Here is a 16591-nt window from a genome sequence, read left to right on the forward strand (position 1 = left end):
GTCGAGGTGGCTTTGGCTGCATGTATCTGTTTGCAAATTGTATCTCTGATGTATTGAGAGGAGGATAAGGCCCATTACATTCAGATTCAATAAGTATCAAATGCCTGCTGTGTGAGAGGTATAGGACGACCCATTATCTTATTTCATCACTAATTGCGTTAATAGTAGTAAAGATTTGATAATATGCGCAAAACTTATTGTAGTCTTTACAGTAACTTTTTTTCCTGGTATACATTATTGTTGGAATTTAAATAACCCTTTAGATCTTCCATACTAGGTAGTTTGATAAGGGGACTATAGGAACCGATTTTCTCCAGCTGGTGCTAGGTAGGTGAGACAGTGATCTCTGCACTGTTTACCTGAATCCAGCTTGACTGCTAAACAATCTAAACACATGGAACTGGAATTTTTAAATCACTTCACTCAATACAAGAAAGCAACGCCAATCTTTCCATTTACCTGCCAATGCTAAGGCGGGCTTGGTTTTTTCCAGCAGTTGGTTGTACTGGGAGGAGTGGCTTAGTGGGGGCATCCTCTCCCGTCCACCCTGCTAAGACTCTGCCCTTTGGAGGATTTGGAGGGAGCTCTACCCTTTGCGAAATCAGACTTCGAAAATCCCCAAATCCCCTTTTGCCCTGTTGAGGCGGGGTGAGTGTCAGACTGCATAAATCCCGGGGAAAGCTCAGCTGTCTCCTGACCCCTGAGAATTATGCAGTTTTCCTAACCTTGACCTGAAGTCAGACGTCTTTAATCCCTTTCCAAAACGTCGCTCGTGGTGGGCTGTCGTTGGAAAGAAAAAACAAAACAAAACAAACAAAACCCCCCAAAACAAAACAACCCCCCCCCCCCGCCCAAACCACCCTATTCTGAGACTCGGGAAAAGGGCACTTGCTCCCTGGGGGCTGGGGACAACTTCCCGGCTACCTTGCCCAGGGATTTTAAATTATCGCGTACCGCCAGACCCCTTCGCGCTTCCAGTGCCCGACCCGCACCCCCGCACCTCCCTCTTCACAGGCCGGCAGGAGGGGGTGGCAGCACCGAGGCGATTTTATTCGTATTTTTTTCCTCCGGGTTTTGTCATAGAAACGCTGACACACAACCTCCACACTGCGGCCGGCCCGGCGGGGACTGAGGGCTTTTGGGACCCTGCGGGAGCGCGGCGCGCACTCCGCGCTCCCCGGGAAACAGCTGGACGCGACCAAATCCCGGGTAGGGGCGGGGGGAGCGCGACGCTCCGCCCCGGCGCTCGGGTCCCTCCCTCCGCCCGGCTCTCCGCAGGCGCCCTCCCCTCGCCGGGGGCTGTGAGTTGCATTTGGTAAAACCCAGCCCCGGAATATGTGGATCTTTGGAGCGCAATGAAGTAGCCTTTGGAGAGGAGGGAGGGGGCCCGTCCGACAGCCACAGCGGCCAGAAAAGCGGTAGCGGCGGCGGCACCACCACCGCTCGCCCCCCAGCCGCCCGGCCCGCCAGGAGGCAGCGGCGGCTGCTGGCGGGGGCGGAGGCGGCGGCGGAGAGGCGAGGAGGAGCAGCGGGAGGAGCAAGAGCGCGCAGCCGGCGGGTCCACGCATCTCAGCACTTCCAGAGCAACTCCGGCGCCTTCCACACCCCTGCCCGGGGCTGGGGGCTCCGAGAGCGGCCGTGAAGCCAACCCTATCCTCCCTGCGAACCCTGCCCAGCCCTGCCCTGCGCCTCCCGGGCTCCGCTCCGCGCGGCGGGTTTCCCGCTCCTGCGCTCCGGGCGCGCCTCCCGGACGCCCGGGTCCCCGCAGCCAGGACAAAGCCATGAAGCCGGGGCTGCTGGAAGTGATGAGGATGAACAGAATTTGCCGGATGGTGCTGGCCACTTGCTTGGGATCCTTTATCCTGGTTATCTTCTATTTCCAAAGTATGTTGCACCCAGGTAGGGGGCGCGTTAGCGTGGTTTTGTTGGCTATTTTCTGCTCTCTCGCGCTTTTGCTCCCTCGCTCGCTCCGCCTGGTTTCTGCCTCTTCCAACCTTACCTCTTCTCTATGGGCCACCTCGGGGTTCCTTGCTGACCGAATCTGCCCGGATACCCGAGTCGGATGGGGAGGAGGAGGAAGGATGTGCTCTCTCTTCTTCGTCCTCCCGGCTCCAGGCTGGAGGATGAGACCCGAGGGGCGGTAGTTTTGTTTTGTTTTGTTTTCTTCTTTGTGTCTCTTGTCCGTCTGTCTGCGAGGTAGCAGGGCAAGGTAGAGGTTGCGGGAAGCTGCTGAGGGTGGAGGGTCGGTTTGAAGAGAACGAAACTCCCTCCCGGCTTCTGCCGAGGTCCGAGGATGAAAGAGGCGCCGGGAGCCAGCCGCCCGGCGCCCCAGCGCGCTGCCTCTTCCTGGTTGGGGGGGCCGGGGGCGAAGGGTGCACGCCCCGGCGAGGTTGCCAGTCCCCGCCGCGAGCTGGGGAGCCCGGGGCTAGGCTCCCACGTGTCCGGGGCTCGGCACCGCGCTGAGCAGGTGTAGGGAGAGGTTGGGTGCCCGGCACTGCCCCTCCACCAGGCTGCGGATGGGGTCCGGCGCCAGCTGTTTGCCCCGGGGTTCGGCTCCGGCTCCGCCTTGACCTTGCGGCTTGTGCCCCGGGGCCTGCTCCCGTCCCGCAACCCGGCTCCCGACCCTGTGCTGCGGGACTCAGAGCTCCTGGGTCGCGCGCGCCACCGCAGTTTGGGAGGAAACTTTGGTCGGGTCCTGGACTGACCGTCAGGTTGCATCCCCCCCTCCTGCGTTCCGAGCATCCGGAGCCCCGCCGGGCCGTGTGGGAATGAGCCCCCTCCCCGCAGTCCCCGGTGGCTTAGACAAGTTCCACACCTGAAATCTGGATTCGGGGAGGGACAAGGCTTGCCCCTTCCGAGGGGCGCGAAGGAAAGTTTGAGACCTGGGGAGGGAGGGACGACCTCGACCGTGGCGGCTCCGGGTTCGCAGCTCCGCTCTGGAGCCCAACAAGTAAAACCTTACAAAGAAGCTTCCGGGGTAACGGGAGTCTCCCCGTGGAGCCATGGTCCTCCACCCCTAACCCCCAGCAGGCTCCCAGTGGGCCCCCAGTGGGCCACATCGGCTCCCAGATCCATTTTTCACGCCTCCGAGTTGCCTTTCTCAGTATAGTCACAGCAGTAACTTGCTTTTATAATTGCAAGGGAGGGAGGTGCAAACACATTTCCTTCCAGGGCTGTAGGGTTGGTGTTTTCTTTTTGCCTCCTGCATTCTTCTTTCAGTGTGTATCTAACCCAGACGCAGCCCCGAATTCCTCTAGCCTGCATTTGGATCGACAGCATAAAGCTGTTCTTTCCGTCAAACAGGCAGGGCTGCCCGGTGCGGGATTCCTTGACAGCTCAGGGCAGAATGGCCCCTCTGCCCCGCTGGGCCTGGAGCAGTTGTTAAGGCGGCCACTTTGCCAAGAATATGGTCGTATGGCCTGGCACTACCACATGTAACCTCAGGACACCAAGCCAGCCTTGTAAAGGGTGGCTTTTGTTTGCAGCTGGGTATTTTTAGTTTCATGTCAGCAAACTACAGCGGTGTTTGTCTCCTCACCCAAACCGGTGGTTGTGAAACTTCTAAGGGAATTTAAAAATGGACCTGGCTTGCCTGCCGGCCGCCGGGCGATGGTTGCGATGGGCAGGACCAGACAGACAGCGCCATCCCGGGCCAGACTCCCCCGGGGCGGGGCGGGGGGGGTGGGGCTGGGGACTGGGTGGTGTACAAATACACTGGGGCTTCAGCAGTTTAAACAAAGGGCCGAATGATTTGGTCTAGACACTACAGATGTGTTCAGGCCACTTACAGTTTTGCCTGGACCGAACATGCCAGGTAATTCTCTGCAGAAATGCCTGGAACAGGGATGAATATTAGTCTCTGGCAGGAATGTACTTTAACTTCTCTCTACCTGTTAGCTGTCCGGTGAGATACTAACTAGAAAGACTACTACTATCCATGGTTTTCATGCATCCTGGGCTTTTCTTATCCTCTGTGAGAATTAGGAAATAACTGTCTAGCTGGAGATACCAGGAAGAAATTTCCAACTTGTAATTTGCACTTTGTGAAAATTTCCAGCTCCAGTTGGAACATTAAGTTGACTTGAAAGCAGTGGTGTTAGCTCCTTTCAGTCTGGCCTTTTGGAACCAGGGACAGAACCTTTTCCAAGGCTATGCTGATAAGGATCCTCTGTCTTTGATCCTCTGCTCTCAACCTTGGCTTCCCTTCCTGGTTCCGCTTCCTCCCCAAAAAATAGCATTTGTTGATTATTTGTGTCTATATGAACATGTTCTTCTGATACTTCCCCCAGTCCATAGCAAAGACTACTTTCAATACATTCTATTGAATGTAGAACTGCAGGTAATTCAATTGAAAGGTCTTCCTTATTCTTTTTTTCTTTTTTTGGCCACGTGACAGGCCTGTGGGCTCTTAGTTCCCCAACCAGGGAATCGAACCTGCGCCCCCTGCAGTGGAAGCGTGGAATCGTAACCACGGGACCGCCAGGGAAGTCCCGAAAGGTCTTCCTTGTTTTGAATTACATATGGTTCCATGAAAACTCCATGTCAATGTCAATGGGACATAAAAATATGCTTTGAAATTCATATTAAACATCTACCCCCCCCATTTTATTAAACTACACTGTTGATGACAGTTGATGCTATATCTTTTTCCTACCGCTTTGAATTTCCTTAAAAGTTAGCTAATCTTTGCTTCTCCGAAGGATTTAGGTAATGATAGCTGATCCTTTAGCCTGGCTCTGCAGTTTCCGTTTCTCCAGATCACCCAGGGAGAGGCAGAAGGGACCACAGCGTGGCACAGATTGTGTTGCTAAAAATTTGGAGCCCTCTGGCAGGAGGGCTATTTCTATTTCTATCTGAAATAGAAAAGTAGTATTCAAAAAAGAAATGGATTCCTGGCTTCGTCGATGGCTAGAGAATACCTGGAATGTGTGAGGAGGGAGAGAAAGAATACAAGGAGACAGCTGGCAGGGGGGCGCTGGCTGTCTCTCCCTCTGATTCTAATCTAGGGTTCGTTGTCTTTTGTACTTTTTTTTTTTTTTTTTTTTTTGCGGTACGCCGGCTACGCCGGCCTCTCACTGCTGCGGCCTCTCCCACCCCGGAGCACAGCCTCCGGACGCGCAGGCTCAGCGGCCATGGCTCACGGGCCCAGCCGCTCCGCGGCATGTGGGATCTTCCCGGACCGGGGCACGAACCCGTGTCCCCTGCATCGGCAGGCGGACCCCCAACCACTGTGCCATCAGGGAAGCCCCTGTACTTTTCTAATATATAAACTTGAGAAATTGATCTTTAATTTGGTTGGAGGGTTCAGCAGAAGTGGGCCTTGTCGGTAAAGGCAGTTTTCTTTAGAGCTTTGACACACTGAGTTAATAGTCTTAGGGCAGGGACTGGGTTTTAGGCCCCATTCTAACCCCAGTGTTTGACACAGTGCCTGGTACATAGTAGTTTCTCAATAAAATATTTGCTGGATGAATGCATGAAGTGGCTAGACTCTAGGAGACCTGCTTCTCCAGTTTCTGGGAAGGCTACATTAAACCTTGCCAAGAATACCTAGTCAGTAAGTCTGTCTCTCTAGGAGGGGTGTGGAACACAGGGGACAAGGTCTGGACACTTCTCTGCCCTCCTGGCCTCTGAGATCCCCCGAGTCATGCATCAGGTTTAAGCTCATCATGCACCAGACAGGAGCATTCCCCATGGCCTAGATTTGCTGCCCTGAAGTGTGAGGCAGTGAGACACTGCTTGGGTGTCCTGGGTACTGGGGAGGCTTGGCCTTATTTAGCCCCTGACCTACAGAAACCCATCTGCAGGGGACACCTTCTGTGGGCGTGAACCGTTCCTGATGTTGGTGAGAATGGAGCTCCATGCCTGTGGTTTCTGCACAGGTTTGAGTCCATCAGCGATCATGTCCTGTGAAAGTGCCTCCTGAGCATTGATGTGGCTTGCATACCTGCCGAGACCATACCTGCCCCAGACAGCTGGCCTCTGATGGAGCTGTGTCGGGCCAGGCAGAGCTGAGAGGCCGCCAGGCTGCATTTGTGAAGACAGATCCTCTGAACCTTCCCTCTGTGTTACTCCGTAGGGTTGTGGTTTTGTTTGAAAGCTGTTCATAGGAGAGAAACCTGTGGAGAAAGCCTTTTTTTCTCTCTTGCTCTTCCTCTCTCTTTTTTTTTTTTTTCCTTTTGTGATATGTTTACTTTCACTGTCGCCTGGGATTTCTTTGCCTTGCTTGAATGTATTGAAAGATTATACCCTTTATTTAAAGAGTTCTTGGGTTACCCCTTTGTGGTTCACTTGATTAGATTGGATGTGAAATGCTCTTGTGTTATAATTTTAATTTAATTATAAACGTAATATGTGCTCATTTGAGAAAATTTAGGAAGTACAGAAGAAAAACAATCATTCATTAATCTACGACCCAGAGGCAATGGGTACTTTTTTTCTGTATATTATAGAATATATGTATTAAAAAAAATTTGACATCACATCCTGGATTTTGTACCTTGTTTGATAGATAATATGTATTTTAGACAAATACATCATTATGGTCATTATGGTGACTAATTATTAAGTTTAAAGACAGAAAATTTAACCACAAACTTTTAAATTTATAGAGTTGCATATACCTCTCACCTTCCATCCCCACCCCTTTGCAGGATGTCAGTCTGGTATCATGCCTTTTTTTTCCCCCCCTGCATGTATTTCATTTTAAAGAATCTTTTTGCTGATACATGAAATGAATTTGGAGTTATACCAGTTCATAGGGACTGTTCTTTTATATCTGACATCTTTATCCTTTGAAAAGATGTCAAGAAGGTCTCAGATATGACGCTGTTTTAAATCCTGGAAACAGCATTAAATGACTGAAAGATAAGATGTTTCTAGCGTGGGGGTCTCCCCTCGGTGGTTGGAATGTTTGCACCTCAATGGGGAGTTTCATAGTTGCACAAAGATAAGACAGATACACTTAGGCAGTTTCCTTCCACAGTAATAGCCGCTGTCCAGGAGTCCTCATTTCGTTGCCTCTGAAATAAGAGTGGTGATTGGGCACCGGAAGGAGAGCGGTTGGGATATTTCTGATGGGTGAGGAGTGGGAGAATCCGCCCTCCAGCAGAGGCTGCTGTTTGTATTTATCTGGGTGAAGAGTCATTTTGCTTATGAGGAGCTCTGTGGGCAACAGCCATTTAAAAACAGGAAATCAAAGGCTTACAAGCACGGGTACCACCCTTTCCCTTCTTAAATCCACCAAAAGGACAAAGCTCTTCTTAATCTGGGGACGGTGAGTGGAAAGACTTTCATGAAAGTCACGGCCGCTTGTAAGGTCAGAGTCTGAGACAAAACAGAAGTTGTTCTACATACTCATTTTCACTTTTTAGTTTTTCTTCTCTTGACTTTTGAGACCCCATCTTTATCACAGGTGAAGAGGGAGGCAGTTCTGCGTCTGAGATCATTGAATAATCTGATCTGTCCATTAAAAATTCCTGGAATTTGTAATTTGATGCATCTCACACCAGATGTGATTGATCAGAAAGTGAGAGCAGAGTTGCCCTTTCTTTTTCTCTCTCTGTCTCCTCTACTCTGTGTGGGGTATTGCTCTAGGCACTGGGGATACAATGAAACATTATTTTTGCCCTCATGAAACTTACATTCTAGTGGGATAGGCAGCCTTTAAGGAAATGCAGAAGTCGCATAGGTGCCACGTCAGATGGTGTGAAGAGAGAAAAACAAAGCAGGGGAGGTGAATGAGGGATGTGAGAGGCCGGGCTTGCAATTTAATACAGAGGTCGTTGCGGGATGTCGCTGACAAGACGACTGGACCATAGAGACGGGGAGGAAGTGAAGGAGCTGGCCACGTGTCCGCCCAGTCCCAGGCAGAATGTTCCGGGCAGAGAGCAGCACAGGTCTGTGCCCTGCGGCAGCATGGTGCCTGACAGGCAGCTCTGAGTGTCTGGAGCAGAGGGAGGAAGGAGCTAAGACTAGGAGGTGGAGAGAGACTGTGTGCGTGGGCCTTGGCCTTGGCCGTGACTGGGGACAGCATGGGAAGCCCTGGGAGAGCTTGGGCCGAGGATTCTTGGGGGAGGGGGCACAACAGGGGTGGACGAGCTGAGGCCTCTTGCGTGTGCTTCTGTGTTTATCTTCAGCAGCCCTTGGGTGCACTTGGGTGAAGTGGTTACCATGTAAACCCCACTTCCCCTCCACTCCCGCCCCCCAAACTAGACCACCCCGTTGTCAATTTTTTAAAGCAGTAATGTACAAATCAGAAAAAAAAAAAAAAGATTTGACAGGAATTTTAACTGCGCTTGTGCTGAGAAATTCTTAAAATGTTCAGGGTGTGATTCACGGCTTTCGTAGTTAAGAACAGCCATCAACAGCCCCTGACTTATGGAAGCACTCAGGGAAAGTAGAGATTGAATGGATTGATGATTTGGGAGCGAAAGACCCAGGTCCTAGTGTGGGCATTCCCCTCTCCGCCTAACCCTATGAATTATTATATTTTATCAATTCTGAAACACTCCTTTTTTCCCCACGTTTTCCTTTTTATGAAATTTGATGTGTTGTAATTGATAGTATCTTAGTACTGTGCTGACCTTTAACGGAGAGCCTTTTATTTTCTCGGAAGAACATGAAATGACAGTGTCTTACAGTTGATGGCTTCAGACCCACCTCTGTAAATTGTGAAAGTACTTTTTGTAAACCATGGTGCACTCCATAACCTCAGTAAGGTGATGAAAAACGGCACTCAGGCTGCAATGAGGGCCTGGAGGTACCTGATAAGCCCTGATCACCTGCTTCATACAGGCTTTGCCGGCATGCAGGCCTCTGAGTCTTTTCTGCTGTGCTTGGGAAATTTGCACCTATTTTCAGAGCCTCAGGGCTTGCAGTTAGCATCTCTCTCTGGTTAACTGATGAGGTTGGTAAGAGTCAGAATGGGGACGCGGGGGAGTGAGTTATTTCATGTGGAGCTCAAACCTGGAAGTTCACAGAGAAATAGGCATCGTGATGTTTCTTGAGGAAAATGTCACCGATGTGGATATTTACTTTCTTTCCAGGCCACTGAACTCCCATGGCCTTCGTCATTTCTCTTCTCTAGCCCTTTTAGAAATGGGTGGTAGTTGTTTGTTTACTTGTACATCTCCACATTTTGAGGAACGTTTACCAGGTTCCTCTTTATAGCCTCTAAGGTTGGCCCAGACGTGCTTAGGAAACATTTAAAGTGTAAATAAGTGATTGGCAAAGACGTCTCTTCTGCCCCCTTGCCCACTTCACCAATATGCATACGGCCCAGAGGGAAGAGCCAGGTTGGTTTACTGTATCCAGATAGCTTCTGGTGCGGTCTGTTTTATTTGTCTCCCAAACCTCTTTGCTCCTGGTTTGCTAGGATTCAGTCAGGCTTCGGGGCGAGAACTAGAAAGCGGTCTAGGTATTTTAAGCGGAAAAGTATTTAATGGAGGGAATCTGGTCCTTACCAAATTGTTGGGAAGGCTGGAGACATAGGGCCGTCGGCTGGACCTCCATGAATGAGTCTCAGCTAATAGTAACAGTATATGTAATAACATATAGGCAAACATATATTGGCATGGCTGCTCAAAAAAACTGACCTACTAAGTGTGCTACCACCTCTGAGACTGTCTCTGGAACTACTGAATCCAAGAACAAACTAACGACACTGAGAACCTGGGATCAGAGATCTCAGTTCCAGAATCGGGATGCTTCCCCACTGCAGCCACCTCTCGACACCCAGAAAGCCAGAGAGTGGTCCCTTCCATGCTGTTGTAGAAAAAACCCTCACACCCCCATCACCGGGAGGGTGGAAACAACCCAAAAGGCAGGAAGGCCTCTTACTCATGGCCTCTTTCTAAATCTGAAGTGAGTGCTTCTATCTGGGGGAGTCAAACTCACATTCAGAACCCTAGCTTCAAGGAAGCCTGGGAACCACAGCTTTTAAATCAGTAGCCTCTGCGGTATAGAAAGACCTTCTGGAAGGGGGTGGAATGGATGGTGAGCCGACATCCGGAGTACTCACCACACCCTATTGGTAAAACGTATGTGAGCAGCCATCCCCCACATATTTTGTTTATAGCAAGTGTATACATATCACTCCCATTATCTAAATAGGTAGGATAAGGATATTTCTAAGTTTCTAACAATAGTGATCGTAAATCCACATGTTCATCACCATCTGGGAAATTCTGTTATCTAACTCCCAGTCAACTCCAAGTCTCTCATCCTTTTTCTTTCTTTTCTTTTCTTTTTTTTTTTTTTTGCGGTACGCGGGCCTCTCACTGTTGTGGCCTCTCCCGTTGCGGAGCACAGGCTCCGGACGCGCAGGCTCAGCGGCCACGGCTCACGGGCCCAGCCGCTCCGCGGCATGTGGGATCTTCCCGGACCGGGGCACGAACCCACGTCCCCTGCATCGGCAGGCGGACTCTCAGCCACTGCGCCACCAGGGAAGCCCTCTCATCCTTTTTGCCTTGTGATACGGCGTACAAGACTCCGGGAGAGAGAGGAATGCCATTTTCCTGTGTATGTGCGTTATGAGTATTATCTCCAAGCTGTAGTTTCTTTCTTTTCTTTTTTTTTTTTAATTTGGCCACGCCGAGCGGCTTGCGGGATCTTAGTTCCTTGATCAGGGATTGAACCTGCGCCCCGGCAGTGAAAGCACCGCGTCCTAACCACTGGACTGCCAGGGAACGCCCTCCAGGCTATAGTTTCTTGACTGGGATCTCTTTAAGCTTCTATTCTGTTTTATGAGGATTAGTTTAGGTGGAAGTAGATAACATAATCTGTCAATCTACTTATGATGCAGTTGTAAATGGTGATTCATCAAAATATGCTGAGAGCAGTGGGATGACTGAGTTCCTTTGTCCTTCTTCCTTCTCCCTCCTCAGATGCCTGAGTTTCATAAATGGCATGTAACTTGGTATGACACGTTAGATGGGGGTGTTTGTTTCGATTAATATTTAACATGAATTCATATTTTTAACATTAAATTTCTTTTTCTAGAGTCAATGAATATGGAAAATTCATATTTTTAACATTAAATTTTTTTTTCTAGAGTCAATGAAAATGTTTCCTTCCCAGGCCCCTTTGCGCTAGATCGAATGTCCCCCGGACTTTGGGACCCCAGGTGCAAACTGGTCTTGAATATAGTTGCTGATTGTCAGACCTGCCACAGTCAAGTTTGGGTAACACAGTGTTCACCCGGAGCTCGTTCTGGCAGTGGTGAGTCCGAGTTTGGCTTTGGATACATAGTATGGGCAGGAATGATATTTCCAGTATCCCTGGAGTTCAGGTTCCACTCAGATAGGTATGGATAGAAGTAAAGAAACTCGGTAATGTAAGCGTTGAAATCCTGATCAATCTCTGGCTTGAGCGCTTATCTTAAAAGCCTTGTGAAAAAAACCCCACAAAGACAACGCCAGTGCGGTGCGCTGGTGGATGGGTTTCTGTTAGAAACTGTTAACTTCACAGGATCCCAGAAGAGGGAAAACACAAAGGCCCCTCTAAGGTAGTGTTGTAACACTTTACATTTCTTAACGGTTGACGTATTTTACCTTCAATACTGTTGTTCATGACCGTTCACTATGGTGGAAAAAAGCACAGAATTGGCAGCCCAGGACCAGCGTTCAGGCCCTGGCTCTCCACTGTATCCGTTCGACATCACTCAAGATATTTCTGTTGAATGTTTGTTAAGAGTTAGGCTCTGTGCTCGGTGCTGGAGGTACAGCAGGGACCCGAACAGACATGATTCATGTCCTCATGGTACCTTCAATGGACGGAGACGTAAACAAATGCATGTTTAAACCATAGAGTATGTTTGATGGTGACAAGTGCTGCAGAGAAAAAATAAAGCCGGGAAGGGGGAAGTGAAATGGAAGCAGTGAGGGGGCTGCACTTTTAAATGGAGCGGTCAGGGGAGGCTCCATGAGAGGGGGGTTTTAAGATCGAAGGAGATGAGGGTATAAGGGCTGACAAAGAAATTCAGATATCTATTGGGTATTATTTCCTGGAGGCTGACGTGGGTCAGGTGCTTAACATGTATTATTCCTTACAGGAATCTTACAAGGTTCACCTATTATAATCACCGTTTTACAAGGCGAGGTGGGGAGACTGAGGTCACACAGAGAGGAACTGATGACACGAGAGTTAAACCATGGCTGTCTGACTGTTGCTCTGAAGGTCTAGTAGGGGCTCTCAGTTGGGGGCTCCCCGCTGGCCCCCACATTTGGAAATGTGTCTCGCCGTGCTTGTTTGTCCCAAGGATTGAGGACATCAATTTAGTGGGCAGGGCCAAGGGATGCTAGACATCTCGCACAGGGTGGGATCTTTGTGCCCATCAGATAGATAGTCATCCTAACCAAGGGCCAATGATACTCCTCCTGGAGAAATACCTCAAGACCCTACACGCTTCAGCGACATCTGCTGTAGTACCTGGCCACACTCGATGACTTGGGAGGGTGCCCGGCTCATTGTAGGGGCTTAATAATTGATTGAATACAAGTCACAAACGCAAGAGATTTGCTCTCCTCGTTTGCCAAGGGAAGGTAGTAATATTATCTCTCTTCCGTGGTGGTGGTGAGGATTAAATGAGAAATGAGATGTGAAAATACATTGAAAATGGACGCAAAACCAGTGTTTGCATGTTGTTAAAATAAATGCACTGTGTTTCCTCATTCTAAGATTTTAATCTTTGTGTTGACAACAACGCTGTTGTGTTTCATTCTGCTGGAATCCTGAGCAAATGTTTTAATGTTTATCCGTTTCGTAGGTGTAACCTACCCTGTGAGGTTTACCAAAAGGGTCCTCCGTCTAGGCTCCTATGATATCGTCTTTCTGGATGCCCTGACCCTCCATCTGCTGTGCTGTCGCACCTCCCATGCCAAGGCCAAAGCTTAGCTGTGCGTCTGTGTAGTGTTTTGCAAAAGCTGAGTTTATCTGGTGAAAAATCAGCTTGCAGTTCCATGCTGAATGCAAAGGCCATAGCTTCCCCCCCACCACCCCCAATTATGCACATAAATTACCCCTCAGGTTCCCGTTAGCTTTAAGAAGTGGCACTTGAAAAAATACAACACAGGGCACCCGTCAGTGCTATTTCTGCAGCGGGACTCTGAGGAGGATGAAAGTCGTTTCCGAAGAATAGCTATTGAGGAATGGCAGCCCTTACAGGAGCCGTGGTTGGGTGCATCGCACAGGCCGGGACCGACTGGCCTTGGTCTCCACATTCGAGCCTGTGGTATGCAGACGAGGACTTTCTGAGTTCTTCTTGCACAGGGGCCAGTCACGCCTCCCCCCTTAACTGCAGGCCTGGTGGGGCTTCCTCTGCTGGCTGGCACTCGTAGCAGGGGCAGAGGCCCATTTCTGCCGGTCATCACCAAAGCAGGTACTGAAATTTAGTCGAAAGACTGTAATCCTGATTTGCGGGAGGCCCGGGTTCTTCAGCCTGAGACACAGGGCCTATCTGATGCTCTTCCGCTCCACCTCTGGCCCCTCAGACCGTTCCTGCTGGGCTTAGGGAGGGTGGGCGTCTGTCAGTGCTCCCAGCTCTTTACAAGAACTTTTATCTTTTTTTTTCTTTTTGGCGGTATGCGGGCCTCTCACCGTTGTGGCCTCTCCCGCCGCGGAGCACAGGCTCCGGACGCGCAGGCTCAGCGGCCATGGCTCACGGGCCCAGCCGCTCCGCGGCATGTGGGATCCTCCCGGACCGGTGCATGAACCCACGTCCCCAGCATCGGCAGGCGGACCCCCGACCGCTGCACCACCAGGGAAGCCCCGAACTTTATCTTTTTAAGCACGTGGCACTCTGGATGAACTTCCCACCTCATCTAACTGATTTAGACCAGTGGTTCTCAACCGGGGACAGTTTTGCTCCCTTCTCCTCCCCAGTGCAGGGACAGTCGGCAGTGTCTGGAGACAATTTGGTTGTCACAGCTGGGGAGGTGGGTCCTACTGCATCCAGTGGGTAGAGGCCAGGGATGCTCTAAACATCCTATAACACACAGCACAGCCTCCCACAAGGAATACTCCAGCCCAGAATATCAGTAGTTGGGAAATCCTTGTTTAGATTCCATATGTTGCGATGCTTTACTAAAAATAACACTAATGAGATGATCACTTAGTGATTCTATGTATCAGACAGTATGCCAACTGCTGTACTTGGATAATCACATTTACTCTTCACCACAACCTGGTGAGATGGGCGTTTACCAATCCCATTGTACAGATGAGGAAACTGAGGCTTCGAGAGGTTAAGAAGCTTGCCTGAGGTCATAGAGCTGGAAAGTTGGGACAAGATCCTGGCTTAGGTCTAACTGACACTGGAGACTATTCTCTTCACCTCACCAGTGTATCTCATCTACATGTTCTTGGTTTTAGCTAATTAGGTCAAGAAGTAATTATTTTATAAGGGCCTTAAGCACAGCTGTAGATTCTCTGTGGGGCATTCAGTGATAGCCCCTTCTCTTCTTACCTACACTCTATTCTGGGTGAGCACATCCCCTCTTGGGGCCAGTGCTATCTATCACCTGTGTTCAGATGACACTCACCTCTCTTCAATTTGGTTGTGTCTTGAGGTAAAATTCCAGTTCATATGTTACCTCTTGTGTGAAACCAACATCCATCTCCTCTTGGCCAGGTAAGCAGATGGGTGTCCTTCCCCTGTGTCCCAGGGTAGTACTTCCTATGTGCACACCTCTGTCATTACGTGCACTGGTGTATTGGCCCGTCCAGAGCAGGCCATGTCTTGTGTGCCACAGTATCCCAGCACCTAGAATAGAGCCTGGTAATAGTAGTTGTCTTACTCTGTTTTGGCTGCTGCAACAAAATCCCACTGCCTGGATGGCTTATAAACAACAGACATTTGACCTCGCATTGTATCTCCACAGGGTGGAAGCGGTGAGGGAGCAGTCTGGGGACTCTTTTTGAAGGGCACTAATCCCATTCATGAGAGCTCTGCCCTCATGACCTAACCACCTCCTAAAGGCCACACCTCCTCATACTATCACTTTGGGCATTAGGGTTTCACAGTATGAATTTTGGGGGGACACAAACATTTAGACCATAGCAGTAGTCACTTAGTAAATATTGATTGAAAGGACGAATACATTGATAGTAATTGGTGGCCAAGAAGAAAATCCTTTATTGGGACGGCAGGTATGGAGTTTTCAGCAATTTCACTGCTGATTTGATTTCCACTTTGATTCTACAATGAGCTGCCAGGTAAGAGAGCAAAGAGCAAATCACTTAACACCCTGGTTAGATGTAGACACAGCCAAAAAGTGAACAGTTCTCAAAGTGAGGGTTATTATAACGCTGTAAGCAGTGTGTGCCGGTATCTGCAGATTCAGCTCGGAGTACCCTGCTAGTGCAGCACTGCCCAATAGAAGATGCTGTTAGCTGCATATGTCACTTTAAACTTTCTAGTAGTGGCATTAAAAAGGTAAGAAGTAACAGGTGAAATTAATATCTAAGGTAGTACTGGGACTTCCCTGGTGGCGCAGTGGTTAGGAATCCGCCCGCCAATGCAGGGGACACTGGATCGATCGCTGGTCTGGGAAGATCCCACGTGCCGCGGAGCAGCCAAGCCCGCGCACCATGACTGCTGAGCCTGCGCTCTAGAGCCCATGCTCCGCAACAAGAGAAGCCGGTGCAATGAGAAGCCACCGCAACGAGAAGCCCACACACCGCAATGAAGAGTAGCCCCCGCTCGCCGCAACTAGAGAGAGCCCGCACACAGCAATGAAGACCCAACGCAGCCATAAACAAACAAACAAATAAAGTAGTATCATTTTAAGAGGCAATACATGTTAAAAATTATTGAGATACTTTGCATTTCTTTTTTTGTACCAAGTCTTCAGAAACTCATGTATATTTTACATTTACAGCACATCTCAATTCAGATTCACCACATTTCAAGTGCTCCATACTGAATAGTGCCGCTCTGAAGTGTTGGAGAACTTTCTATGCATTGGATTTAAGTTTTTTTGTTTACTTTTTTCTCTCTTTTTTTGCCCCTTCCGCCCTTTTTTAAGGGGATGTTTTCCTTCCTGGGTTTAAGCTGTACCCTTTGGGAAGACTATTGATTCTCTTAGGACTCTAGGTATTAAATAAGAGAAATACGTTGAGGAGTCGCATATGTATAGCTGAAGTAATTTCAGTCCTCTAAGGCATCTTCAAAGTCTTGTTAGCTAATCAGTGGGTTCTAAAGCAGACGTTTGCATGCAGAGACTGGCCCAAGGAAGAATCATTCTATCGAGGTGGACAGAAGCACACATGATTAACTGTCTAATGGGGCCAAATGTGATTGGGGTTACAAAGAGAGAGAGAAACAGCTAAGGAAGGGAGGGGTGATTGATTTAGAGAGGGGTGTTGAGGAAGACTTCACAGGAGAGGTGCTGTTTTTGCACTGGACCCTGAAGGATGAGTGGAGATTTGCTGGGGGGATTTAAGAGGAGAGAACAGACACTTCAGGTGAGGGTACCTGCCAGAACCAGGATGGGGTGGGAAGGAGAGCGATGTCTGGGGACACAAGAAGCTCCAGGCTGGAGAGGTGGGTCGGCCACCAACCTGGAGGGCTCTGAAGGTTCTGAAATTTGAATTT

At 49.5% G+C, this 16591-nt stretch overlaps 1 protein-coding gene across 4 annotated transcripts in view; it reads left to right on the forward strand.

Annotated features, from left to right (window-relative positions):
* Positions 1-1209: 1209 nt before the first annotated feature.
* Positions 1210-16591, forward strand: part of CHST11 (carbohydrate sulfotransferase 11) — a 286712-nt gene continuing 271330 nt past the window's right edge. Inside the window, exon 1 of one of the 4 annotated variants that reach the window (XM_027107408.1) lies at positions 1210-1899. In XM_027107408.1, coding sequence (XP_026963209.1) covers positions 1782-1899 — 118 coding nt within the window. In that variant the 5' untranslated portion in view covers positions 1210-1781. The remainder of the gene's footprint in view (positions 1900-16591) is intronic. The other 3 variants (XM_027107409.1, XM_027107410.1, XM_027107411.1) reach the window with 3 other exon arrangements.

Source organism: Aethalodelphis obliquidens, unplaced genomic scaffold (assembly GCF_003676395.1).
Source record: "Aethalodelphis obliquidens isolate GAN/ISIS:26980383/991018 unplaced genomic scaffold, ASM367639v1 scaffold8, whole genome shotgun sequence".
NCBI classification, from domain to species: domain Eukaryota; kingdom Metazoa; phylum Chordata; class Mammalia; order Artiodactyla; family Delphinidae; genus Aethalodelphis; species Aethalodelphis obliquidens.